At 43.0% G+C, this 26,529-nt stretch overlaps 1 protein-coding gene across 2 annotated transcripts; it reads left to right on the top strand.

The window, feature by feature from the left end:
- Nucleotides 1-2,893: 2,893 nt before the first annotated feature.
- Inpp1 (inositol polyphosphate-1-phosphatase) lies at nucleotides 2,894-26,223 on the top strand. 2 transcript variants are annotated; one of them, XM_051190132.1, is made up of 6 exons: nucleotides 2,894-3,242; nucleotides 17,386-17,621; nucleotides 19,794-19,854; nucleotides 22,101-22,301; nucleotides 24,813-24,987; nucleotides 25,385-26,223. In XM_051190132.1, exons 2-6 carry the CDS (start codon nucleotides 17,418-17,420, stop codon nucleotides 25,935-25,937), a joined length of 1,194 nt encoding a protein of 397 aa, XP_051046089.1. In that variant the 5' UTR covers nucleotides 2,894-3,242; nucleotides 17,386-17,417; the 3' UTR covers nucleotides 25,938-26,223. The 2 variants fall into 2 exon arrangements, with proteins under 2 accessions (XP_051046089.1, XP_051046088.1); XM_051190131.1 differs by having other exon boundaries at nucleotides 2,895-3,356.
- Nucleotides 26,224-26,529: the final 306 nt, after the last annotated feature.

The raw sequence follows: 26,529 nt of genomic DNA on the forward strand, positions 1-26,529 counted from the left end.
ATCTAACTATGAAAGCCTTAAAAGAAAAAGTCACCCACCATTTTCAATATACAATGACACAGAATAAAAATTCTGTTCAGAAAGGGGTAATAGACCATAGCAAGGAAGGACTGAACCAAGACAAAACCAAACCCCTCTATGTCAAACCCTGTTTGGTGGCACCGTCTGGGATCCAATGGACTTGGGTCACCTCCCTATAGCTCTGTTGCCTGTAGCACATGTGCTCTTTCTTGGGCAGACTCCAGTTCTCTGACTGCAGCTTGCCCTGACAAATATTTCATGTTCCTAGTATCTCTAGCATCCTTAAATCCATTGCAACTTAGGCTTCACCTTCAAAGCTTCCTGAACTGCTCCCTGAGATTTTGTTACAGGCATGGAGTCCAGTCCCACGCCATATTACCAGTCCACAGTGGCTGTCTAGAACCGTCCACAATACTGTAACTCTGGAATCTTGCATGCTTGCAAAATCAGTAGTAAATTCTGCTGCTGGCTCCCTGTCACATCAGTTGTGGCAGCCTCGGAGTTCCAATATGGCTGAACCTAATTAAGCAGCTCCCTAGCGGACTGAGTTGGGTAGGTTACCTAGGAGCTTTCCGAGCATGGGGTCTTGTACTCAAAGAGCGGTTCCTACTGCAGTGGAGAGCTGGGAAGTTCTCTCTAGGTTGTACTATTGCAGAAAATGTGGCCAGAGTCTTGGTGAGAACTTAACACAAATGGCCTCCAGGCCAGTTCCCTCACCTAGAGCCCAGCCCTCCTTCCCCTCTGAAACCTCTTGAGAAGTTGCTTTCTGGTCTGTCTTCCAATTGGCGTTCTGCCACCAGAACGGCCTGTTAAGCTCTGCATACAGCATTCTGAGGTTCCTCTAGTCTGCAATGCCAACTTCTTCCACATTTCTTCCTTCCAGAGACAGAGACAGAGAGAAAACCAACAAAAATAAACAAACAACAAAACAAACCAACCCCAAAAAGAGACAGAGAAGCTGGTAACTGGCCAGACTATAACATCAGTGGTTACTCCTCAGCCACTCACGTCTTCCAGTGAGGACATCCCAACCCCCAACCTCCAACCCCCCCATACCCACCCCTGACCCAAACTGTTCTGTAACTCCCCAAAGAGCACTGCAAGCTAGGGATGAAATGTCTAAATGTGTAAGCTTGTGGGTAACACTTTGCAATTAAACCATAACAATCTGAGAAAGATATTAAAAAGATGAATGTACCCATCATGTGAGTATTGAAGTCAAATTTCCAGGTTCAAACTTAGCCTCACCAAATACTACATATTTGAGCAAATAAACTCTCTTACATCTTCACTGTCTTATATTTTATAACATTATATTATCATAATTCTTTAATATAAGAATATATAAGTATTTATATTTATGGCACCATGTGGGTACCAGAAACCAAACTGAGGCATTAAGCTTAGTGGCAGTCATTTCCCCTGCTGTATCATCATCTCGATAGCCATGAGAGAGGTGAGACTTACCAGTTACACAGCTGTTATAACTGTGTTACAGCTGCAAGAGACTATTCACAGATGTGACAATGGTGCCCACAAAGGTGGAGTTATAAATATTTATGGATTGGTATCTAGACCAGGTTTGGTAAAAGGGTCAATAAATCTGAGTGGCAAAGTGGACAGATAAGAGGGGACAATGGGCTTTGGTCACCAGGAGCTTGCTCCTAGTATTACCAGCAAGAGACTCACTGGGATATATGTTACAGAGTGATTTCTGCAGCAGCAGAGAAGTGAGCTAGATTCAGAGCCCTTACTCTACTCCCTCCCCAATTGTGCTCCTAGATACAAATCCTTCACCTTCTCTCTATTCCAAAATATCAAATTTATATTATTTTTTTCTTTGCTGTCATAGATCTGATTTCATAAGGAGGGACTTAGGAAAATGGACCCAAAGGACAATCTGAGCGTCTAGGCCTGATGGCACTCCCAGTACCCAGAAGGCTGAAGCAGGGGGATATGAGTTTGAGGCCAGCAGGGGTTATAGAGTGAGACTCCACACAAGAAAATAGAGGATCTGAGAGTGAAAGCTGCATTCTCAGAGCCTGCCAGTGAATGAAAGCTGGAAGTGGGTGGGGCCTACAGGAGACAGCTGAGTGAGTCACAGAGAATTAACACTTTAAACCACTGCTGTGTTTTTCACAGCACTGCCCCAGGCTCCTGCCCTAGTGCCTCCTTGTTCATTGAGTTGCCATTATGGTGATGCAGATAAATGGCAGTGTGGGGGAAGGTAGTTGAGAAAACCTGCTGGCTAGAAGGTCCAGTTCGGCCACCTCCTGTAAGGGCAACCTCCTCTGCAGGCTTATTTTGGGCTTTGCAGTGTTGTCCTCCCCTAGTTGTATAAGGAAAAATGGCTGTAAAACACTGCTTTAGAAGGCCAGGAGCACTTAAGAGACTCTGAGCCCCTTCCATCCCCAAATTTTATGTTCCCACCCTTGCTGCCCATTGTCCATCACCATTCATTCCTATCTCCACCTACCATTCCCAACTATCCCTAAGGCACACTGTGAGCACTACTTTAAAGGGATGCAGCGGGAACGAGTTGCCTACCCAAGATTTCCATCTCTCCAGCCCTTGGCCCACATAGAAGACACCGCTTTGGCTAAAGGACACGCCACGCGGCAACCCAGAACCCTCTATTACAGCAGGGGGACTGGAATATCGCTAGCAGGAGTCCAGCTTCACAGCTTCCAACCCATCTGTCAAAGCCGCAATACCCGGAGTCCTAAAGAATAGAGGAGGAATATTCTAAAAAAGTTTGTGGGCGGGTCGGAAGAAACCACACACACCATGAACTGTGGCTGAGGCGACCCTGAACTTCCTGGCCCTCCCAAGCAATTCACCATGCTTCACTTGTGACGTCGCAGACGCCAAACTCTGGCAGGCGTGGGATGCCCTCGCCCGCCCCAGAAGCCAGAGGCGTCACCGAGCCTTTCCACGCCACCAGCCCGAGGAAAGAGAGGGGGCGGGGACCTGGCAGCAACTAGGCTCAGGACTGGGAGCCAGGAGAGCAGGGCGCCTCCCCGCCTTCGCTGCGGTGACCTCCGCGGTCCTAACAGGCGCTCGCCCTCCGGTTGCGTCCGCCCCAGGACGCCGACGCCAAGTCCCCTCGCGACCACCTCCTGGAGTTGGCACTCCCTTCCTCCTCGCTTGCCCCTCCTCCGCCTCTTCCGTTTCTCAAGGAAAGGCTGTAGCCTCCTTCTGGGCTCCGCATCCCCGCTTAGGTAATCCTCTTTCCTGCTTACACCACCCCTCCCCTGTGTCTCCGCGCCAGCGTCTCCTCTGCGCATCTGGGTCCCGGCAAGCGGCGCGCGCTCCATCGCCTCCGGGGAGGGCAGGTGAGTCGGTCTCCCGCCGAAGGCTGCTGGCCTCCGCAGCTGGGCCTGCGAGGTCCCCGGCCACTGCAGCGAGGCTGTCCCGGCCTGGCCGTGGCCACGAGGACAGAGCTCGAGTCGCCAGCCGGGAGGCTTCCGTGGCCCCCTTAGCTCTGCGGGAGCCGCCTCAAGAGATCCGCGTGGGAAGACAGAGTAGCAAGCAACTTTCTTCCCCTGCTTGGTTCTTTTCAATCCTCCCACTAGCTTCTAGGTTGAATGAGCTGATCTGAGAATGGTCGAAAGCAGAGGCCCAGATTCCGCGGGTAGATGGCGCAGCTGTCAAGAAGTCAGGGAGCAGTTTGAGAGATGCTACTCATCATGGGTTTACATTGACTGCCTCTGGAGACCTATTGGATGAGTGCAAAATAAACCGACCGAGACTAAGTTTAGATAAATCTTCACCCCTTTGATATATTTTAAAGTATGGCTGTGTGAGACGTGCCTAGGCAGCGGGTGTGGACAGCGTAGGTGGGTGTCACCTAAACATGTAACCTGGCTTTGGTGAAATCCTAAGGACTATCAGGCGAGAGGTGTGAAAGAAAATCCAGGGAAAACATGTAAGCAAGCATGGCGGGTACTTTGGAGATTTCCATCCATAAAACCAGGACTGAACTTGTGGAAGTCTGCCCACTGTGTGAGGGTGTTCACTTCTAAATGACAGTGTCTTGAGGCCCTGGGTACAGGCCACTTACATCGTGCATGCACCCCAGGCGCGTGCGGAATAGATTTTGTTTTTTGGCTCCTTGCCCTTGATTCCCAGTTTCAATCAAATGATAAGATTTAGATCCTCTCCAGTCTAAGGTAGAAAAGAATTCCCTAAACTACAGCTGGCTAATGAACTAGCTGAATGACTTTAGTTAGCCAGGCCTCTGAAAGTAGACTATAAGGGGAAATGCAAGCAACAGGGAAAGCCCAATTTTAACCCCTGCACATACCTGTTTGCTGTTTTATTACCTTTATTTTTTAAGCACTTTAATGCTACTTTTGAAGTTCTCGGTCACGATGTAAGTCATTATGTAAAACGCATAAAGCTACACGTTTTGAATAGAATAAATACTTCTTTTCGAGTGTTTGACCTAAGCCACCGCTTGTTTGGTATATATCCTAGAGTTATGCTCTAGGGTGCTGATTTAAATTATAACTATACTTGCAGTAAAACCGCTTGGAGTGAAAATGCTAATTTCTTTTTAGACACAGAAGGCCAATAAAACACAGGCAATAAAGGTAAATCATTATATAGGTGTTGCCTTTTTTTTATTTCGACCTTGAATACTATTAGAAAAACATGCCGAATTTTATTTCACATTGTACCAAAACTGCTTAAAAGTTAAACGTGTAATCAATTAAAAAACAAACACCTTCAGTTTTTTAAAGGCAAGAATGGCACATATGAGAATTTCTAGGTGGGAGTAAATGTCCTTGTTAAAATACTTTCTCTGTCCTAATGAGGTCAGTAGGACTCAATATTCATGCTTTTGCCAGGGGTAGTTTGGAAATAAAAGTTTTGCTTCTTGTTTCTCACTGTTAGTGTGGAGTCATGTTTCCTACCCATGCCTGTTTATTAACATGACCTGAAATAAAGGGCAGGTAGGGGAATGATGTTGATAGTAGAAGGCTGGGAGGGTGGGTAGCTCACTGCATAAAGTACTTCACATCCCCAAAACCCATACAAAAGGTAGACAGGCGTAGCCATCCTCCAGTACTCCCAGCATTCAGGGCAGAGGTGGAGCATCAGGACAGACTGGCTAGCTAGAGTAGCTAGAGTGAGTTTCAGGTTCCCAGGTTCCGTGAGTGTGAAGCTACAATAAAATACAGAGTGACCTAAGGAAACATCCAGCTTCAGCTCTGGGTTTCCACATCTACAAAACAGTGGACCATGCATACATACACAAGCACATATACCACATGTGCAAAATGATACTTGGTTGCAACTTGGTAATATCATCCTATTATTTAGTTAGTAAGCTAGACAGGGTCTTACGTGTCCCAGGCTGGCCTCAAACCCTGTGAGGCAGAGGATGACTTTGATCTTCCTGTTTCCATCTCCATAGTGCTAATATTGCAGGCGTGTGCCACCATACCAGGTCATTGTGCAATGCTGGGGATGGATCCTAGAGCCCCAGCATGTCTGGCAAGAACTTTACCGATTGAGCTGCATCCTCAGCCTTCAAGGTAGTACTTTCTAAGTCATGGTTTCAACAATAAATTTAAAACATTGATAGATTTCTAAAAAGATAAGCAATAGCAAAAAAAAAAAAAAAAAAAAAAAAAAATAGACAGCCTTGAAATCCACAGGTAAAAACTAACTGTGGCTAAGGTGGATAGTTGTGTGATTTTCTAGCATTCTTCTACATAAAATGTTTCATCATAAAAGCTGGGCTGTTATTTGTGTAATGATGTTACTCATTTAAGAAACCAGCACATCTCTTTCTTCTGGTGATTGGATACCTCTTGCTGCAAGTGTATATTCATAAACATTTTTGCCATTTCATTTCCATCATAATGTATGTAATGTTAGTTAAGTCTTTTCTTATTAAAAAATCTAATGGATATTTTTAAAAAGATAATCTCATGTGCTGGAGATCACTGGCTGCTCTTCCAGAGGTCCTGAGTTCAATTCCCAGCAACCACATGGTGGCTTTCAACCATCTGTAATGAGAGCTGGTGCCCTCTTCTGGCCTGCAGGCATAACACTGCATATGTGATAAATAAAACTTCAAAAGAAGAAAAAGATAGTCCAGGCTAGCGTCACATATGTAGCTGAGGCTGGCCATGACCTGATTCTCCTTCTTTCACCTCCTGGGGCCTAAGGTTAAAAGTATGTGTCACTATGCCTCTGGGGACCAAATCTATTGTTATTTGTGTGTGTGATTATATCTGTGTATAAATTGTTCACGTGTGCTCATTCATGAAAAGCAAAGGTTGACTTTGGCTGTCATCGTCAATTTCTCTCCACCTTGATTTTTGAGGCAGCATTTCACTGAACCTGGAGCTCACAAATTCAGTGACACTAGCAAATCCTAGGCCCTTGGCTCTCAGTGTTGGGGAATAGAGGCAAGCCCAGCTTCTTAGGGGGTATTGAGGATTGGAATTCAGTTCCTCATGCTTGCACAACAAACATGTTACTGAACCAGCCACCTCCCTCACTTCCTTATTAATGCATCTTTAATAAAGAATGAATCTTTAAAGAAATTAATAATTCACTGGAAAATACTGTGCCAATAATTTCTTTGATGATTACATAGCAGATTTATTTGTTGCCTCTACCTGATTAAAAAGGAAATCAGCATACAGTTTTGAATAATTTATTTGCAACTTTTATTGAAATGACTTACCAACCTGTCCAAAAAGGGAAAGAAAAAAAAAACTTTACTTGACCATAGACATGGCTATTTAAATATAAAACCTAACAGCATAGAATATTAATATCTAATTATTAATGCTAATTACCACAATGGGGTTTGTAGCAGAATTATTTTTCTTTCCATTTCTTCTCTTTCCTTTCTCCGTTCTTTCAAAGAGACTAATTGCACACTGGTTTTACCCTTAAACAACTAAATATTTTAAATCTCCTAAATTATCTAGGTTTAGATTAATTTAGGTAACTTTGCCAGTTGATATTTAAATGTGGGCTTTTAAAAATGTAACAATGGTAGGCTTCCCATTGGTGTAAATGAGAATTACACTAACAACAAAGGAGGGATTTAAAATGATCAAATTTTAATTTTGCCTAGGGGAAACATAACTCCATAAAAGGTGATTACCTAAGTTTGCATTATTAGCAGCTTACATGTTTTTTAAAATTTATTATACGTATGAGTATTTGCTTCCATGTATGTTTGTGTACCAGTGCATGTCTAGTGCCCAGGTAGGCTGCTTGAGAATGTCATAGTCCCCAGAACTGGAGTTACAGACAGTTGTGAGCCATGTGGAGGCTGTGAATCAAACCTGGATCCTCTAGAAGAGCAGCCATCTCTCCTAACTGTGCAGCTGTCTCTGCAGACCATCTCCCCAGCTCTCATAGCAGCCTTTCCGATGAGGGTTTGAACTCAACCTTACTCAACTCCTCAGAATTTACAGCACTGTGCACAACGCCAGTTTGTTCTGGGAATGGTTAAAAGCCTGTTTTAAAAAGATGAGTGATTATAAGCCTCATTAATAGAAAAGTGGCCAAATGCAAATAAGAATGGGATTGGGAAGGAAAATATTAACCAACTTATAGTTAAAGATCACCAGAAATGTGAGAGTGCTCAGTTTGTTTAGATATTTCTATGGCCTTAATGAGCCGCTCATACTGTTTACAACTTTGAGCTTTTTAGATCAATCATACTATAAAAACTTTTATCAGTTCCTTTTCCTTTCAGGGCAAATGTTACATCTGGAATTCTTATTGCTGTCTTCCATAACCTGAAACATCTGTTAAAAACAAGCACCCGCTTCTCAGAAGTGAAGGAGCAATAGCATGGCAGGGGCTGCCAGGAGAGGCCTAGCAATGGCGCCAAGGTGCCAAACACAATTCATGATCTGTAAGGACCTGTAGCTCTCGGGAGGAGTGCTTGGTCAAGTTATTTATTTCTAAGAGAAGAGTCATCTTCATCATCTAGGGTACTCTTTGAAGTGCTCTTTCAGCTTATGGTTTCATGGTTCTAAGGTCTGAATAATATAATGAATAATCCTTTCCAGATTCACTTCTAGAAAATTCCTTAAACACATTTATCTTTATTGAGATGAAAGTCAAGCTGACAATTCCCATTGTGGGCTGGGGAGGGAGGTGGTTATCCTGTTTGGAAGGCATTAACAGCCTTGTAGTGGGGACCATGGTGCCCCAGGAAGTGTTCTGGTAAGGAGCTCCCTGCCTCTTATTGTCCATTAACCCATTCATTCACACCCAAAACCAGGGAATATAATATGCAATCTATTAAAATTCACTGTCATTGCTATGCAAAATAAGCATCAAGACAGACAGGCAGGCAGCATCAAGACAGACAGATAGGCGGGCAGACACACACACACACACACACACACACACACACAGTATCAATCAAGCCTGTCCAACTCACAGAGATCTGTCTGCTTCTGTCCTTTGAGTGCTGAGACACTGCTGGAAAGAGGGCACCACAGTTGAGGGATTGCCATTATCAGATTGTCTTGTAGGTATTTTTATGGGGCATTAATTGCTGATTGATATAGGAAGGCCCAGCCACAGTGGGCAGTACCATCCCTGGACGGGTGGGTCTAGGCCCCAAGAGGAAGGTGGCTGAACAGACCAGAAACAAAAAGCCAATGAACAGTTTCTCCATGGTCTCTGCTTTAGTTCCTGCCTCCAGGTTCCTGCCTTGAGCTCTTGCCCTGTTTCCCCTGACAACTGAATCATATCTGAAATAAACCATTCCCTCCTCAAGTAGTTTTTGGTCAACATTTCATCACAGCAAAAGAGAATCTAGGTTTGAGTAACAACAATCCAAAGTAGAAGCTGAGCCAGTGGCTCATGCCTGTAATTCCAGCACTTAGGAGGTTATTGAAGTAGGAGGATCTCATGAGGCCAGACTGAGCTATACAGTAAACCCCAGATGGTGGGAAAGGTATGTGTGTGATGGAGGCAGGAACAGAGACTAATATAGCCTGTTAGCCTCTTCAGAGCTACAGCGAGTTAGAGAACCCTGTTTATAAAGGCCATGTGTTTTAACACCATTTGAAAGTTAGGAAGAAAGGAAAATTAAAACACATTAATGTCTGTAACCCCTTTTTGTTTACTTTGAAACAGGGTATCATTATATAGCCTAGGCTGGACTTGACCTAGAGATCTCCTAGTGCTGAAATTACAGGCATGCACCACCATGGTCAGTTAAATTTTTCTCATCTTTAATTAATTAGTTGATTAATCAAATAGTTTTATGTTTATGGAGATGAAACCTAGGGCTTCCATGTGCTAGGCAAATGATCTAACACTAAGCTACATTGCCAGCCATTATATCCCATGTTTAATGTCTTTTATAACAAAAACAAATTAACTTAGTATTTTGGTGCTTTATTAACTAAATTAAAGTTTTTCAAGGGTGGGTCACCTTTAAGTGAGATATTATAATTTCATGTTCTGATGCAGTTCTCAAAAAAAAAAAAAAAAAACCTGAAGTTCAGTTGTTTGGCATCTGGTGGGAACTGTCATTTGTCCTTAAAATCAATAGGGAATGTATGCAGACTTTCCCATGAACAATATGACCCATGTATCAACACCTCTTGGGCAGTGCTGATAAAATCCAAGTATGATAAACACCCATACAGGGGTGGATTCTGTGCTTATGAAGCTAAGGGGAAATTCATCAGTCAGCATGGGTTGAACACCTCTGAGTATGCCCTGAGTTATAAGAAATCAGATGTGTGGGGGTTTTGTTTGTTTGTTTGTTTTTTGTTTTGTTTTGTTTTTTAATGAAACAGTTAGCCTGTTACTAGCATTTCTTATTGGCTAGATCTGCCTTAAATATTATATTTCTATCAATCTAAGTGTTTCCATGTGGTCTTATCTTACCAGAGAAAGGGTCCGGACCTCTTATTCCTCTTGTGTCCTTCATTTGGACTCCTCTCTACTATATCTCCCAGAATCCTCCTTGTCTCCTAGTCCCACCTAACTTGCTTCCCTATAGGTCAACAGTGCTTTATTCATTAACCAATAAGAGAAACATATTTACAGAATGACATCTCCCTTCATCTCCTCTTTTCTGTCTAAATAAAAAGGAGGGATGTAACTTTAACATAGTAAAATATATAACAAAATAGTTATCAAATAAGAACTATAGTTAATATTTAGTCCATTAACATTATCAGGAATTAAAGAAAATATTCCATCATCTATCCTATCTTTGTAATTATAAAATCCTATATGTTACTTATCTTTAATCCTAACTAAGGATAACTATAACCATAACTATCTATCTTCAACTCCTTCAAAGACCACAGAAGGATAATATATAAACTCTAGAAATGACAGAGACAAATTGCTGCCTGGTCAGTCACCTGAAGTTCTTTTGTAATGTTCCATCTTCAGCCTATAGTATGACTGGCAGACTCCTCAGCAAAGCAGGAAATTTCAAACTGTCCCACCTATATTTGCAATTTGTCAGTCACTTTTCTCTGTGTCCTGCATAATGTCTGGCAGACTCTTCCATAAAGCAGAAACCCTGTAGCATTGTCCATCTTGTTTCAGCAGTCACTTTCCTGTGGGTCCTGCACATCTACTTAATAAAGCATATAATTAAACAGTCTAGACAAGAGCAGTATCTTGCCCAAATGGCTAGTCTTGCCATATTGAAAGCAAACTCCATTATGAGCTTCTTTGATGTCTGTCTTCCTTTCTGACGAAGGCGGTGTTGCCAGGAGCAGTTATGTCTTACTGTCAAGAAAAACCCTAAACCATTTTAAATGCCATATTCTTTGAAAGGTTTGAAGAATGCCTATCCAATCTCTGTATATCTGGAAAACCTAACCAACCTGACGATAATCTTTGAGTATCATAGGTAACTATCTACAATCTGTACTTAATTATACATTACATTTTTAAATGAGCTAAAACAAATACAGTACCTAAACAAGAGAAAAAATATACATATCACAAAATTGACCTTAAATTTGTATCAATAAATGAAAGTCCATTCCAAAACAAAGTATTCATTTCTATACCATAATCCCCCTTTTACGAGCAGTTTCCTGCCAGCCTAGTCCCAGAGCCCCATCAACCTGAATAATACAAGAGACACTATATTAGTTATGAAACTGTTGGCCTGTTACTAGCATTTTTTATTGGCCAGCTGTCTTAAATATTAACTCATTTCTATCAATCTAAGTGTTTCCACGTAGTCTTATCTTACCAAAGAGAGGCTCCGGACCTCTTACTCTTCTTGCGTCCTACATTTCAATTCAAGAACTAAGATGTGTTTTAATTCTTCTGCCAAATGAAACACAGATAATTAAACAAATGTATAGTGTGTTGGGATTTAGGTTATTGATATAGCGCTCTGCTGTTCTCCCTCTGCCCAGGAAGCAGAGCTGGAGGATCCAGAAATGGCTCTCCTGGAGGCTGTGTGTTGTTTCCTGTTGCAGCCATTCATCCACACTGCTGTATGAATGGGCTACAGTTGGCTTCACTTAATTATTGGTGGTTACTTGAGTTATTGCCAGTGCTAGCAGGTTGAAAGAATGGTGTTCATGAATACTCTTGAAGATAATCTTTTAATGCATATGTGCAGACATTATTTGGAATATGTGAACAAGGGTGATTGCTGGATCACAGATTAACATTTACACTGAGGAATGTTAACATTCTACAAACCACTTTCCAGGCAGTTGCAGTGGATTCATTTATGCCACCACTGTGTAGGAGATCAGGCATTTCTGTCTTTTTAATGTAAGTGGTCCCACTGGGCATATAGTGGTACCCTGTTGAGATTTTTGTCTGTTTGTTTGTTTGTTCGAGACAGGGTTTCTGTGTATTGCTTTGGAGCCTGTCCTGTAACTAACTCTGTCAACCAGGCTGGCCTCTAAGTCACAGAGATCCCACCTGCCTTTGCCAGAACAGCCAGCCTACAATTGTTAAGCCTCAAAGACAGCAAAGGGTGAGGCACCACAGAGGCTACTTCCCCACAATAGCAGTGTGAGCTGAGAAGAGCCCAGGCCACACCTTGGTATTCATCACCTTAGGGGACTTCTGGACACTGCATGTCTTGAGAGATCACAGCAAACACCTTCTTGTGAAACACCCACATACTGCATGGGTGCTGAGTCTTTCCTCCTTCAGCTATGGCTGTCTGTGAAGCTGGGCTGCCATACAGTGGGGTCAAACCACTATTGCTCAGGTGGTTAAATGACTGACTGTGATGTAAGTGGTGGGGTTGGGAGATGCAGTCAGAGTATAAGATTATGGACGTGGCCTCTGAAGACTTACTTGGATTATCTGCCAGAAGGAGGGGATGACAACAGAAATGCTGAAGTACTCAGCTGTTTGTGAGAGGGCCTACTGTTTCATTGAGGGCTCCCAGCTCTGCATTGTGCTTCTGTCACTGTGGACAACAGAAGGGCAGGCCAGGTCTTCTGGAAAGAGGAGACCTGGACCCTGGAATCCAAGTTCCCTGACAAAACGCCCCCTTCAGAGAAAAATGTCTCGCCTAGGCTACACTCAGATTGTCTGACATGAGGCCAGAGTTGCCACACAGCTGCCAGGAGCCAGAGTTCCACCCACACACCCAGAAACTGAAGCCATCAGCTCTGGCCTACATAAAGGGACTTTATTCTGGGTTGTTCACAGCTTTACAAAGAGTTCCCGGGCTTTGGGATTTTCAGTGACCCACATAACTGCCGGCTTCATACTTTCTCAAGGGAGGACATATGACTGTGGTGTCTGTGCGGTTGGATTTCATAGTGAGAGCTGCCGTTTATTATCTACCGTGTGCAGGCTCTGTACTACTGCCTTTCCAGATGCCTCATTTGCTCTTCAGATATCACTGCCAGGTAAGTTTGTCCTCCAGGTGCAGATGAGGAGAGCCTCAGAGAGGCTGAGTAAAGTTCCTGATGCCACACAGCTGAACTAGGTTTAGCCCCTAGGTCAATTTGATTGCAAAGCCTGTGCCTTTCTTATTATATTGCTCATTGCCTCTTAAATACCTGTAAACTATTCTGATTACATTATTTTTATTTTCATACCTGGTATCAAAGTCAGGACTCACGCATGCTAGGCACGTGTTCAACGGCTGAGCTAGATCCCTAGCCCCAGATCTGATTTTAAGTTGCTGTTTTGGTTTTTCTTTTGAGACAGGGTTTCATGTAGCCCAGGTTGGCCTTGAACTCACCTTGAACACTACCCCCTCCCCCAGTTGTTCTCCTCCCACCTTCTAAGTGTTGGGTTATTTTTTGACTGTCCTACTTACTTCGTTTAATTAGACTTGAAAATGTCCCCAAAGCCAGAGGCTCTAATTCTATGTGACATTGTGACACAATTTCACGTTTGTGTCTATTTACACACACTCACACATCCACACACACACACACACTCACACGTGCACGCGCATTATGTGTTGATATGTGTATATTATACGTGTGTGGTTTAGTTGGAGATAATGAAGAATGAAGCCTGCTTTGCTGAGAAGTGACTTGGTGGGTCATCACAAACCAAGGCTATGAAGAAGCTGCTTCAGCATTCACTGTGTTGCTAGTGGCCTGGCTGCTAGAGTAACAGCTAGCAGGAAATTTGTCTCACAGAAGTAAAACTTCTTGACCACACAAAGAAGACTATCTATCTATCCCAATTTTACTATTTGGCCAGAAGACAGAGGACAAAGGGATCGGTTGTGCTGGCCTCTCTCGGGAGGTGTTAAGGGCTAGGCTGCATCCCTCCACCGTGGCGGTATTGAGACTGTGACCCCAGTACCTCCAACTGTGACTGTGCTCAACACCTTTTTCCACTCTCCTGCCTGGATTCAACCAGATATGAGTGGGAAATAGTTGACAAAATGTGTGCCTGGCTTGTACATACACAACTGTTTCCCCATCACGTCCTAATGCACAAGAACATCTTATACAGCATTTACAGTGAGCTACATATCATGAGCAACCCAGAGCTGATTTAAAGCTTTGGGATGTACTGTGTTGGTCAGGCTGGCTGGAGGAAGTCTCGACTGAAACTGGGCAAAAACCCAGAACCACTTGAAGCCAGGTGTCTTGGGCCAGAAAAAAAAGAGGTTAAGGTTGATGTAGGATGACTCAGCACCCAAAAACCCAAGTTTGGTACTATGAATTTCTAGAGCCCACCCTGTTGTGTGTCACAGTTCACAGCTCAAAGTTCTCTCCTCTTGGCCAATTTATGTACTTCCTAGGTAACACCTGCTCAGGTTGGAAAAATGACCGTTGACTAGAGTAGCCAGGACTAGAACTCTGAGTTCGTAGAGGCAATGGTGCAGAAGTTAACCCAGCAGTGTAACTGGTAACTGGTTTTCAGATTAAAAAAGGGGAGAGATATAAACATTGATTTTTAAAGTCACTGAATGTGATAAACAGTTGATGAGTATCTTGCTCAAGTTCAAAGTGAGATTTATGTCCCCGTGCTGCTTCTAAATAAGAAGGACCTTAGGTACGTTGCTTCATTGATTCTGCTCTTGCAATAACGCAGAACATTTGCTAACAAAAGTTGTGGTCACTGAATTTATACTCTTTGTGGCTCATGAGTTATAGTGAGATATTCTTTGTGTATTTTATAACTTATCATTGTGGCAAGTATTTATATAATAGATGCCATAAATTATTTCTGAGTTTAAGTGGGTTTGCTATGGGAATGCTACTTTTATTGACATACAGGTCTATATCAAAGTAAAGTGAACCTGCTATCAGGATTGAGTCTGGGAATAAAGGCTTGTAAGACCCTGTGGTTGCTTGAGTTCTCTTTGTATTATCATGTAAATCCAGAAAGTCTTGTTATTACTGTAGGGTAGGTACATTTTACTTGGACCATTCCATCAAGGAGCCCAGGAATGTTTAGCTTTTTTAAATGTCACTTATTAGGTGGACTTGGCGGTACAGGCCTGTAATCCCAGCTACTTGGGAGTCTGAGGTGAGAAGATCAGAAGTACAAGGTCAGCCAGTTGAAGACCAGCATGGGCAGGTTAGCAAGACCATGTATCAAATATCAAAATCAAAAAGTTAGGGCTATGGAGAAAGCTCAATATAAAATATTTGGCTAGCAAGTACAAGACCCAAGGCCCAGTCACAAGTCACATGTTCCCAATACTCAGAACACTAAATCAAGTCATTTCTTATAGAATTATAATGTATAAAATAAATATCTACTACATATTTACTGGAGAATATTTGATTATGGAAAAAAACTAAGTTGTCCCCAATTACATTATAAATTGACTACCTTAAAAAACATGACCTAAATTGGTAACATGACCTAAATTGGTAACATAATGATATATAAAGATATAGCTATGTGTCATAGGTCATTTTGTACTTAATATTATAACATTCTTTTTTTCCTTATTCATCCCTCCAAAGCATTATTTTACAGGCCACACAATATTCTTAGTTTTATCAATATTTAAGGCTTTAGGATTAGGGATATTGAGAGGGCTCAATCAGTAAAGTGTTAACAAGCATGAGGACTTGAGTTTGCTCTCCTAGGTCATCACTCAAGGTCATCCTCAGATGCATAGCAAGTGTGAGGCAGCCTGAACAATGTGAGAACCTGTGCTGTGGAATAATCCTCTGTACGTTCTGTGAATATGTGATTGGTTTAATAAAAGAGATGACTGGCCAATAGCTGAACAGGGTAGTTAGGTGGGAAAGTCAAACTGAGGATGATAGAATGAGGAAGGGCAGAGTCAGAGGAGTTGCTGGCAGACACAGCGAGAGCAAGATGGATGCACCTAGTGAGAAAAGCCACCTGGCAAAGCACAGATAAGGGATGTGGGTTAATTTAAGTGTAAGAGTTAGCTGGTAACAAGCCTGAGCTATTGGCCGAGCATTTTTAATATTAAGCCTCTGAGTGGTTATTTGAGAGTGGCTATGGGACAAGAAAACTCAGCCTACAAAGCTGCCACAAAAGAAAACTTATTTTAAAGTCTTTCCTACTTTTTATAATTTCAGCCTACCTTATATAAAAATATTTTAATTCTTATTTTCTTACCGTAGGTTAAGCTAAGATGTGGAGTTACCAACTGGTGAAAGAGGGTCATGGGTGGGGATTTGCTACAGTTATGTCAGCAGCTCCTTGGAAACTGTATATTTCAGTTCAGTGTCAGAGTCGGCACCTGACCTACTGTTGATCTCCAAAGATGGCCACCAAGGGTAAAAGAAATAGAATAGTGAGAAGGGATATCTCGTTTTATTCAGTTTTCCTTCATTTCTATTGAGGAGGTGTTTCCTCGGGAAGTGGACCATAAGGGAAAACAAGGTGAGCAAAGTTAAGACAAACTAGCTGTAACAGCTTGCCACACCCCTGCATCCGCATCTTCATGGCTGAGTGAGTTCTCAGAGGCAAGCTTCTATTAATAGAGGAAACTGTTGTGACAATAAAGAAACCTAGTGTCGTGTCTGAGCAATTCTAAGCCCCACCTCTCAGCCTTGTGTAACCCTGTACAAGTTACTCAACCCACTGAGCTTCATTCCGGAACTGTTACCCTGGGCAGATAATCCTCACAGTGGTTCTCTGTCAATGGAAGCGGAATGATTCACACTTTGAACAAGACACCATTAGTAAGTTGAAGCAATTTCAAGGCAGGCCCAGCAGAAGACATCAGCAGCTGGGTGTGGCAGTGCACACCTTTAATCCCAGCACGTGGGAAGCAGAAGCAGGTGAATCTTTAAATTCAAGGCTAGCCTGGTTTACAGAGAGAGTTCCAGGACAACCAGGGCTAGAGAGAGATATGCATGCCTCTTCGAGCCCAGAACTTCTTGAGTCCTAGAAAGGTTTAAGTTTCCCACTGTTGTGGAGGCTGCTACTTAGTGGAGGCTGGCATGTGTCACTGGAATGTTTTTAGTGGAGTTGGCTGTGAGATGCTTCATGCTGTAGCCCATGAGTGGCTGCAGAGTCCTGCAGGACATAGTACTTGCTGCTCTGCCACTTACCACATGGGCGTGGCAGTGTGAATGTCACCCTTCACCCTTCCCACAGAGATGGTGCTGTTCTAGTCACACAATTATGTGATTGTTACAAGAATCTGGCTTTCCTTTTACCTTGTGATACTTCTGTCTAACTAAGGCAGGAAAGATTCCTTTCACTGAAAATTCAGTTCTTTGGATAATGGGCCTTTTTTGACAGTGTAATTGGTTTGCAAGATTTGAGAAATAAGTTTCAGTATTTATATTGTAACTCCTGTCTTGCAAGCTGAAAATGTAGTATTCACTAGCAGGTAAGCCATGTGACAGGTTGCTGCCAGCTGGGTGTTAGTGGGAGCAGCACCCTGACTCCACTCTGAACTGCTTTCTCTTTCACATTCTTGTGCATTTCCAGCTGAGAGCCAGAGGGTGGGTGAGGCTTCAGAAATGTCAGACATCCTCCAGGAACTGCTCCGAGTCTCGGAGAAGGCTGCTAACATCGCCCGGGCGTGCCGGCAGCAGGAAACCCTCTTCCAGCTGCTCATCCAGGAGAAGAAAGACTCAGAGAAGAACAAGAAGTTTGCAGTAGATTTCAAGACCCTGGCGGATGTGCTGGTGCAGGAAGTTATAAAACAGAACATGGAGAATAAGGTAAGAGGTCAGGGCCAAGGTGGCTGTGAAAGGTGGCTGTGAGGCTCTTGCCTGCCACTCTGTTCCCCACAGCTGTAAATGGCAGGATATCTTGGATTCAAACAAACATCTTTTGGCCCTCCCTTATTTTTATTACAGTATCAAGAAAATGGTCTTTGCAGGAAATCAATGAGGTGTAGAAACACAAACAAAACGAGAACACTCAGAAGTCTATCATGAGTACATAGTATTGACCCTTTTATTTATTGATGAGTTTCTTGTTAATAAATAATGTTCTCTGTGACAGCACAACAATTAAGGTCCCTCCCAAGCCCAGTGTTAGAGAGAACCTGCATGCTGCTGAGGATCACTTAAGTTTCTTGGTGTGTTCACAGCCAGTCTTCACTAGCTTTAACTCCTTAGTCCCACCTTACCAACTTAACCGTTTGTCTAATGTTTGCCTTGGTTATGGGCTTGGAATTGGGTAAAGTCTCCCTTTATTGTACTACAAATATATGGTCATGACAGACAGTGACTATGATTCTCTGTGTGCAAATGACTAGAAAAAAGCCTTTATTCTGAGCTGGTAACAGTAATACTGGCAGACACTTACAATTGTTTACAGGGTACCTGGCTTTATGAATTGTAGCTTGTGAACCCTGTAACAGTTCTGTACGTAAGAGCTGCTATTCCACTGTGACTCGGGTGTCAGAGAGCTTGAATGTGCCTGAAATTACACAGTACGGCATGACAGCTCGAGTTCGTGAACATGGGAAATGGTTCTCGGAGTTTGTGACATTGGGGGTTCTGTTGCTTTTTATGTAATTCCTCCCCCCTTTTCTAATTTGGGAGGATGGAGCTTTATGACAGAAAAAAAACACTAATATTTTAATGAAGTTTTTAAATTTGAGGATCACTTCAGGCTCAAGTAAAATCTTGACCACAGACATGAAAAGAGAATAAATTACATACAATCTCCATAGACTATAGTTTTCTTCATACCCCTTACTAACTGGCTTCAGCAGACTAAATGAAGGAAGCTTGTTTTCTGTTGCTGTTGATAGAGACAGTTGGATACAAGGGCTGGCTGAGCAACTGGATTGGCTATGTATCAACATTACTTTTATGGGTTAATATGTGCCCCACCCCCACCCCCCAAGCATCAGAACAAGCCCAGGCAATTGTTCAGGAAGTAATGCCAGAATTTATGAAACAAATACTTTCCGTTTGAGCTGCTCTAGATTTTATCCCAGGCCCCTTCTGTCTGCATTCCTCTAAACATCTCTGTAAACAGGTGTGGGGGTTGGTGAACAGGCAGATTGCCAGCCCTTGTAGATCCCCCTCTGTTTTGCAAAAGAGAAAAAAGAATAGCAGGTGGCATGGCCATTAGGAGGGTCTGAGCATCTGGTGCTGCACAAGTTCAAGTATGTGAGGCAGTTCTTCCCTGAAAACAACAGGAGTGTCAGAGTCGGCTCATATTTTGAGAAAAACTGTCTTCTGAGGGTCAGGAGTGGAGTGTGCTTGCTTACTGAACACCGAGTGGAGATGTGAGAAAAAGTCTTACTTATTCCCTGCTCACTCTGTGTTGATGCTTAAATCACAGTCTCTCTCTCTCTTTCTCTTCTTCCTCACCCCCACCCCCAGTCTGAAAGCTAATATCACACCTCACAGGTGCAGAGATGTATCTGAAAGTGGAAATAGAATCTAAGACCGCCTTCTAGGGACTGAAGAGATGGCTCAGTGGTTAAGAGCACTGGCTGTTCTTCAAAGGTCTGAGTTGGATTCCAAGTACCCATATGGCTGCTCACAATTGTCTACCATAGGATCTGATGCCCTCTTCTGGTGTTGTAGACCAGACAAAGTATATATGAGTATAACATGAGAGAACTTTCACAGGCTGGTGTGTGGGAGCAGGGTGAATCTTGTGGCTCTCCTGTCCTGTGGCTTTCCTGCAGGACATAGGAAAGCAAGACTTTGGCCATGTAGTAGGCTTTCTAAGCTGGCAAAGGAATAGGAAAATATTAGAAAGCTAAGCACAGCAGCAAGCTGACTTCAGTTTCTGTGCTCAAGCTGATTCCTACTATGAATGCTTTTGGGTTTTGAACCTAACTACACTCATGGAACTCTCTTCAGAACTGATTGTGGGGTGGGGGTTGTTGCTGTCATTTGTTTTTCAAAATCTGACTCATTCAGTTTCCAGGCTTGGGGAAAAGAATTTTTGGAGAAGAATCTAATGAGTTTACAAATGATTTGGGTAAGTATAAGAATCTTAATATGTTTTGTAACTTATCATCATATTCTAATTCCTAACTCAGAACATAAAATAAATGAATCCTCGGAAGATTTTAGCATAAACAGCAGAATAATGCATGTAAATGTGATGCTTTCTTTTGGCTCTCAACCTCACAATATGACGACACTTAAGTTAGAGAGGCAAGGTGGTTTCTTGGAATTGTGAAGTAGTCCATGCATCATTCTAAATTGAAATCTCTAGCATTTTAATCACTGTGGCTTAGCCTTTGGGAAAATTCTGTAGCCTTTTTGACAATCTGATGTGATCATGCTCCAGAAAGCTTTTAATCTGTATAGTTGAGCAGACAATGCCTGGGCAGAGATTTGAACCCATCTGTGGACACACTGAACTCTACAGCTCTTGGCTAAGAGTGTACCAGACACCTCAGTCCTGAAAGAAAGTATGCTCCAGTCTCCTCTGTGTTTCATCTCAGAACCTCTGTAAAGGCAGTTGGATTAACTAGAAGTTTCCATTTTGCACCAAGTTTTAAAGTTTATTTTGTTGCTGTTCTGTTTGAGGTGGGACCTTGCTGTGTTATACAGGCTAGTCTCAAACTCTTGGCTCAAGTCATTTTACCTCAACTCCCAGAGTAGCTGAGACTATAGGCATAAACCATTCCCCTGTCTTTTTAATATACATTTCTATGTATATTCAAGTTTTTATACATTTCTGTAACTCCCAGAGAGAAGACAGAAATCTTATTTAAACTTCTGAAAGTTAAAATAACTATTAAGTATACTTCATGATACACTCTAACTTACAATCCTACATTTGAATATTTCCTAAGCAGTTAGTTTAAAGCTTCATTTGTCTTAAATTAAAGAGGCAAAAAAGTGTTCCACATTTATTTTCCTGTCTACCAAAGAACAGAGAAATAGGGAGACAGGAGTGAGGCTGCTGTTCCAACAGGGACTCCAGTGGGGCAGGGTCACAACAGGAGTTTGGACTTCCCACTAAATGTGATGGAGACCATTGGCCAAGCTTGCACACAGGAGTCACATGACTCGTTCATTTGAATGGTCCTTGGTTTTTAGTAAGCTGGAAGTAGCATGCATATTTCAGTGACTGAAACTGGGTGCCTCAGAATCACTGCTGTGGGCTGCAGACACAGGGACACCTGCTCAGCATTCCTGGAGACCCCAGACTGAATCCCCAGCACTAAAACACAAGGAAAAAGTCAGAGTTCTTGTTTTTGATAGATTTCCACTGTGCCATGAGCTGTGCTCATCATATCGTGACCTGAGGCTTTTCTGAAAATTGAGTTACATTTAGGTGATTCTTGAAGTGTTTCCAACAAACTCCCAGCTGCTACTGAACATGGGTCTATATACTTTTTTTTTTTTTCAAGTCTCACTAAGTAGCCCAGGCTGACCTTGAACTCAAGACTTCTTCCTGAGTGTTGGAATTATAGGTATGTCACTACACTCATCTCAGCTGTTATACTTTAATCTGTTAATCTGTTAATTTGCTACTGTGGAGACAGGGTCTCATGAGGTACCCTGACTTGATAATGTAGCATCTACCTCTCAAGTGGTGCGGTTTTAGGTTTGTGCCCCCATGTCCAGCTGCCTCTGCCTCCTTCCCAGCCCCTTCTTTCTCTTCTCTTGGAGGCTAGTTGCCAGACCAGGGGCCTAAGATTCGAGTTTCAAGAGATGGGAATACAGCTTTCTCTTCCCTCTGCTTCTGCTGGAGAGGGGTTGCTCACATCAGGTTTTCAATGGCTTTCACAGAGGAGAGTTATTGTCTGTCATTTTGAGCCACTAAGTTTTATTGCATTCAAAGATTACTGTGTTTCACTTGATACTGCTGAACATAAACAATATTTTTGGTAAAAGCAGTATTACAGAAGGAAGTAGAAGCATTTCAGTATGTGAGTAAAACCTATGTCTTTTTCAGTAATATTCTGACATGGACAGAGCAACCTATGCATATGCAAAGGCAAAACTATGTAACAGAGTAATTATTGAAGGCTGAAGGATTTCAGCTTTGCCCTTGTAGACATTTTTCTGGAACCTAAACTCTCCACTGAGAGGAAGGCATGGAGCCACTGCACCCACTCTTTGCAGTGACCTGGCAGTCAGCAGGGATTTAGATCCATGCTGTGGACATCCACAACTCAGCTCAGCTGCCCATCACACCCCCTCCCCTGCTGTCCATTCTCCCCTGAACTCTCGTGAAGCAGTGGCTCCAATTTGTCTTTATTCTAGGAGAAAAGATCATTGTAGAACTGCAGTCCACGGAGGAGGAAACAGCAGAACTTCTCAGCAGAGTCCTTAATGGCAACATGCTGGCGTCCGAAGCGTTGGCTAAGGTGGTGCATCAGGATGTAGACTTAACTGACCCCACTCTGGAGGCCATGGAGATCAGCATCCCACAGGACATTCTGGGAATTTGGGTGGATCCCATCGGTGAGTATGGGACTGCTCTGTGTGGGCGTCTGCATTTGTTCTTACTCTGTTCTTGAGGGGTCAGGGGAAGAAATAGAAACTATTGGAACTGTAGTCTAGATCTCCTAGAATTATTATTATTATTATTATAGAATTTCATACATGTGTACAATGAAATATGACCATACCCCCAACCTCCCAAACCTCCCAAATATGTTCCTCTCCTAATTTCATGTCTTTTTTCTTTTTAAAACTCATTAAGTCCAATTAGTGCTGCCCAGTTAGGTGCTGGACCATGGACCACTGGAGCCTGGGAGTCTACACCCATACACAAAGAGCTGTACCCCTCCCCAAGCAGCTCCTCAGAAGTGATCCCCACTGTGTGCCAGAAGTCTGGCTACCTTGATTTCATGCAGGTCTTGTAGAGAAGCCACTGCTGCTGGGAGTTTGAGTGCAATGGTCATGTTGTGTCCAAAGAAGTTATTTTTATTGTTTTCCTTTATTTTATGTGTATGGATTCACACGCCCCCATATACTGTGTGTGTGTGTGTGTGTGTGTGTGTGTGTGTGTGTGTGTGTGCAGAGTCTGTGGAGGCCAGAGGCATCAGATACACTGGAACTGGAGTTAGAGATGGTCGTGTCATACACACACACACACACACACACACACGTATTCATGTACACGCACACATGGAACTAATTGGTTTTGAAATGACAGCAATGCACACCACTTAGAGAGAACTCAGCTCTAACAGACTCTTGCCATTTGTGAGTGCAGGCTAGATCTTCAGATTTTAAAACACTAAACCCAGACCCATTTTTAAGAGAGAGTTGCTAACTTTAAATCATTGGCTACTCATTTATTTAGGCAACAGTCAAAGCCATGGTCAAGCAAAACCACTGACTGTGTCTTGGGCACCTTGCAAGCCAACATAAAACTTACCAAATTTTTGTCCTTTTTTGTAATTGCAGTGCATGCTTTAAAATATAGCCCTTTTCTCAACAGCCTGTCAATACAAAGTCCTAAGAATAGGTCCCTACTTCCCCTGTCCTTGGTAAATTCTGCTGAACGTAACTGGTGCAGACATACTGAACCAGACAGCTTTCTCCTCACCCTTTCCTACAGGCACATAACACAACACAGTGGTGATGTAACTACATAACATTCAGCCAATGTATTGTATATGAACAGCAAGAGTTTCCCCCCAAATCTCTGGTCATGTAAGGATAAATTGACATTTGTTACAATTCTGTTACAATTAAGAGTAAATTAACAATTGTTACAACAAATTAACATTGTTACAAGATCTTCTATATTAGAGCCACCCTGAATAGATGTTTATCTGTCTCTCTGGGTAGTTGGCTAGACTTTCACTGTGTGCTAACTCTTGGGGTTGGGTAGTGCAACAATGGCTGTTGCACACTGATGAGGCTGCTCAGTCTACAATGCTGGAAAGCTGGGCAGTCTCAGTCGACATTGAAGGCCTGGGGAATCCCTGGAACCACTGGTCTTGGGTTCATATTGGAAGTCCAGAGATACTAAGGTGCCATGTCAGTGAACGATACTAGCAGCAACAGCAGAAGAGTAGGGGCTTGTGCCAGCAAGGAGGAAAACAGGCAGGCAAAATCAGCACTGCTTTTCCTCGGACCTGTTTACAGCTGGGCTGCTGGAAGATGCTGTGCGCTCTAAGGGAAGAGTGTGCCCCCTTAAGTAATACTTCCAGATAATGCCTTCACAAACATACCCAGACCCATAGTTGATCCCAGATCCAATCAGGCTGACAATTAAGATCAAGCACTGTCAGCCTCTTCCCTTGTTATGTTGGTTTCGTTATCTCCTTCTTTGCAGCTTGGGGAGGCAAATGATAACAACGATAGGCCAATCCACATCTGTCAGATTCCTAGAAGGAGGCTTTTCTGTCTCAAAACAGTTCTGAAAAAGCATCCCATCAGTTATCAAGAGTTATTGACCTTTTAAGGGTGCTTGTATGTGCTCCTGCCACATGGCACAGGACCAGAGTTGTCATGTGTCTTTCTCATTCCTTTTCCACCTAACCTGAAATTCACCAATTCTGTTAGACTGGCTATCCGGTAACCCCCTGGGATATTTAAGTGTAATCCACTTTGCCCAACATCTTCCAAGGACACTTCGAATCCAAACTCAAGCCCTCATGACTTTGAGGCAAGTACTTTAGCCACTGAGTCATCTCCCCAGCCCTAACTGCCTTTGGAGCCTTATTAAATATGCAAGGTGCTGTGCTGGATTCCATAGGACTGTGTGACCAAGTCCAGACCTTCAAGAGTTCTCATACTTACAGGGCTTACAGAAGCCCTGTCTCAAGACGACAAATTTTTAAAAAGTTCTCATACACTGAATGAAATATAAGCATGATATATGAGATCTCAACTGATTCAGTGGAGGCAACACCCAAAGGTGAAATCTGATTGGGGAACTCACACAGAACAAAAATCCTAGATTTTCACCTTTACCTTCTAACTAGTCTGTTCCTGTACATTTGCTTCATTTTTCAGATTCAACCTATCAGTATATTAAAGGTTCTGCCAACGTGAAATCCAGCCAAGGAGTTTTCCCCAGTGGGCTTCAGTGTGTGACCATTTTAATTGGCGTCTATGATGTACAGACAGGCATGCCCCTGATGGGAGTCATCAACCAGCCTTTTGTGTCACAAAACCTAACTACTCTAAGGTAAAAGATGGACTTTTTCAGTCCTAATCGTCCAGCTTGTTAGAATTGTCACTCTACATGACATTCCCATAACTGGATTGTGTGAGTGTGGGTAGGGGGTCCCACTGTGGGTCCACAGGGCTGAATTGAAATGCATTCTCTCTTCAGTCCTGGATTTGACATAGTTTTCTTTGGGTTTAAGTGCACATTGATTCTTTCAAAGAAATTGATACTGTCTTGGAGAAAGCATGGCATTGCATTTGAGATATATCAACCCTCCCTATACTTGTTTCTAAGCCACACATGTAGATCATTTATAGGTTCAGGAACATTAAAACTCATTTTGCTTGCGGCATTGTGCACTTTCATGTCGTCATATTTGAAACGTGATGATCACAGCTGAAACTATTTCCTGCAGGTGGAAGGGACAGTGCTACTGGGGCCTTTCTTACATGGGGACCAACATCCACTCCCTGCAGTCCTCCGTCTCTAAAGGGAGCAGTAGTGAAACCCACCCTGAAAACTTAGACCCGGAGTTCTCCCGCCCCTTTTCTGCAGTCATCAGCACTAGCGAAAAAGAGACCATCAAAGCCGCGCTGTCCCGAGTATGTGAAGGTGGCGTCTTCTCCGCAGCTGGGGCTGGCTACAAGAGCCTCTGCGTAGTCCAAGGCCTGGTTGACATTTACATCTTCTCAGAGGACACCACATACAAGTGGGACTCCTGTGCTGCTCATGCCATTCTGAGGGCCATGGGTGGGGGCATTGTAGACATGAAAGAGTGCCTGGAGAAACGTCCCGAAACGGGGCTGGACTTGCCACAGTTGCTGTATCACATGGAGAACAGAGGTGCTTCTGGGGTGGATCTCTGGGCCAACAAGGGAGGACTGATTGCGTATAGGTCCAGGCATCGGCTGGACACCTTCCTGAGCTGCCTCATCCAAAACCTCGGGCCATTGAAGACAAAAACATAGGAGTCCGACTGCAACTCGCGCTTTACTCGCGCTTAAGCTGAACTGAACCCCTTCCTGTTATCTCTATCTTTCAAAGATAGTTTTGTCTTACTGGTTAACGTTCACCTTCCTTTTTTGAGGAACATCTTCTCATTATGTGTTCATAATGTTAATTTCAGTAAATTAATGACATTCATGTTACAACTAAGTTGGTATATGATGTTCTTATAGTGAACATTGCTCTTTGTTCTGTTCATGTTGGCTTGTGGAACCCTTCCAATAAAATACCAAGGGAAGAGTAAAAGTATCCAGTTGGAGTAGAATGGCTAAATATCCTTTTGTTGGGGGTGGGGGGAGTGGGCAGGCTTGAGCTGGGTTTTAGTTCTTGTCCTGAAGAAATCTGATTTTAGCCCGAGGCAGAAGATTTAGAACTGTGAATTTGAATAATGTAGCTAACTACATATACTTCCAATAGTTACAAATAAAGGTTGAGCTAGTTACAAATAAAGGTTGGGCACTGAGGCAGGGAGGGAATTAGAAATCAGGACACAAAAAGGAGAGACACACAGAGACTTGAGGAAGAAAGCATGTGCTAGAGGTGTGAGTGTGTGTG

This window comes from Phodopus roborovskii, unplaced genomic scaffold (genome assembly GCF_943737965.1).
Source record: "Phodopus roborovskii unplaced genomic scaffold, PHOROB, whole genome shotgun sequence".
NCBI lineage: Eukaryota > Metazoa > Chordata > Mammalia > Rodentia > Cricetidae > Phodopus > Phodopus roborovskii.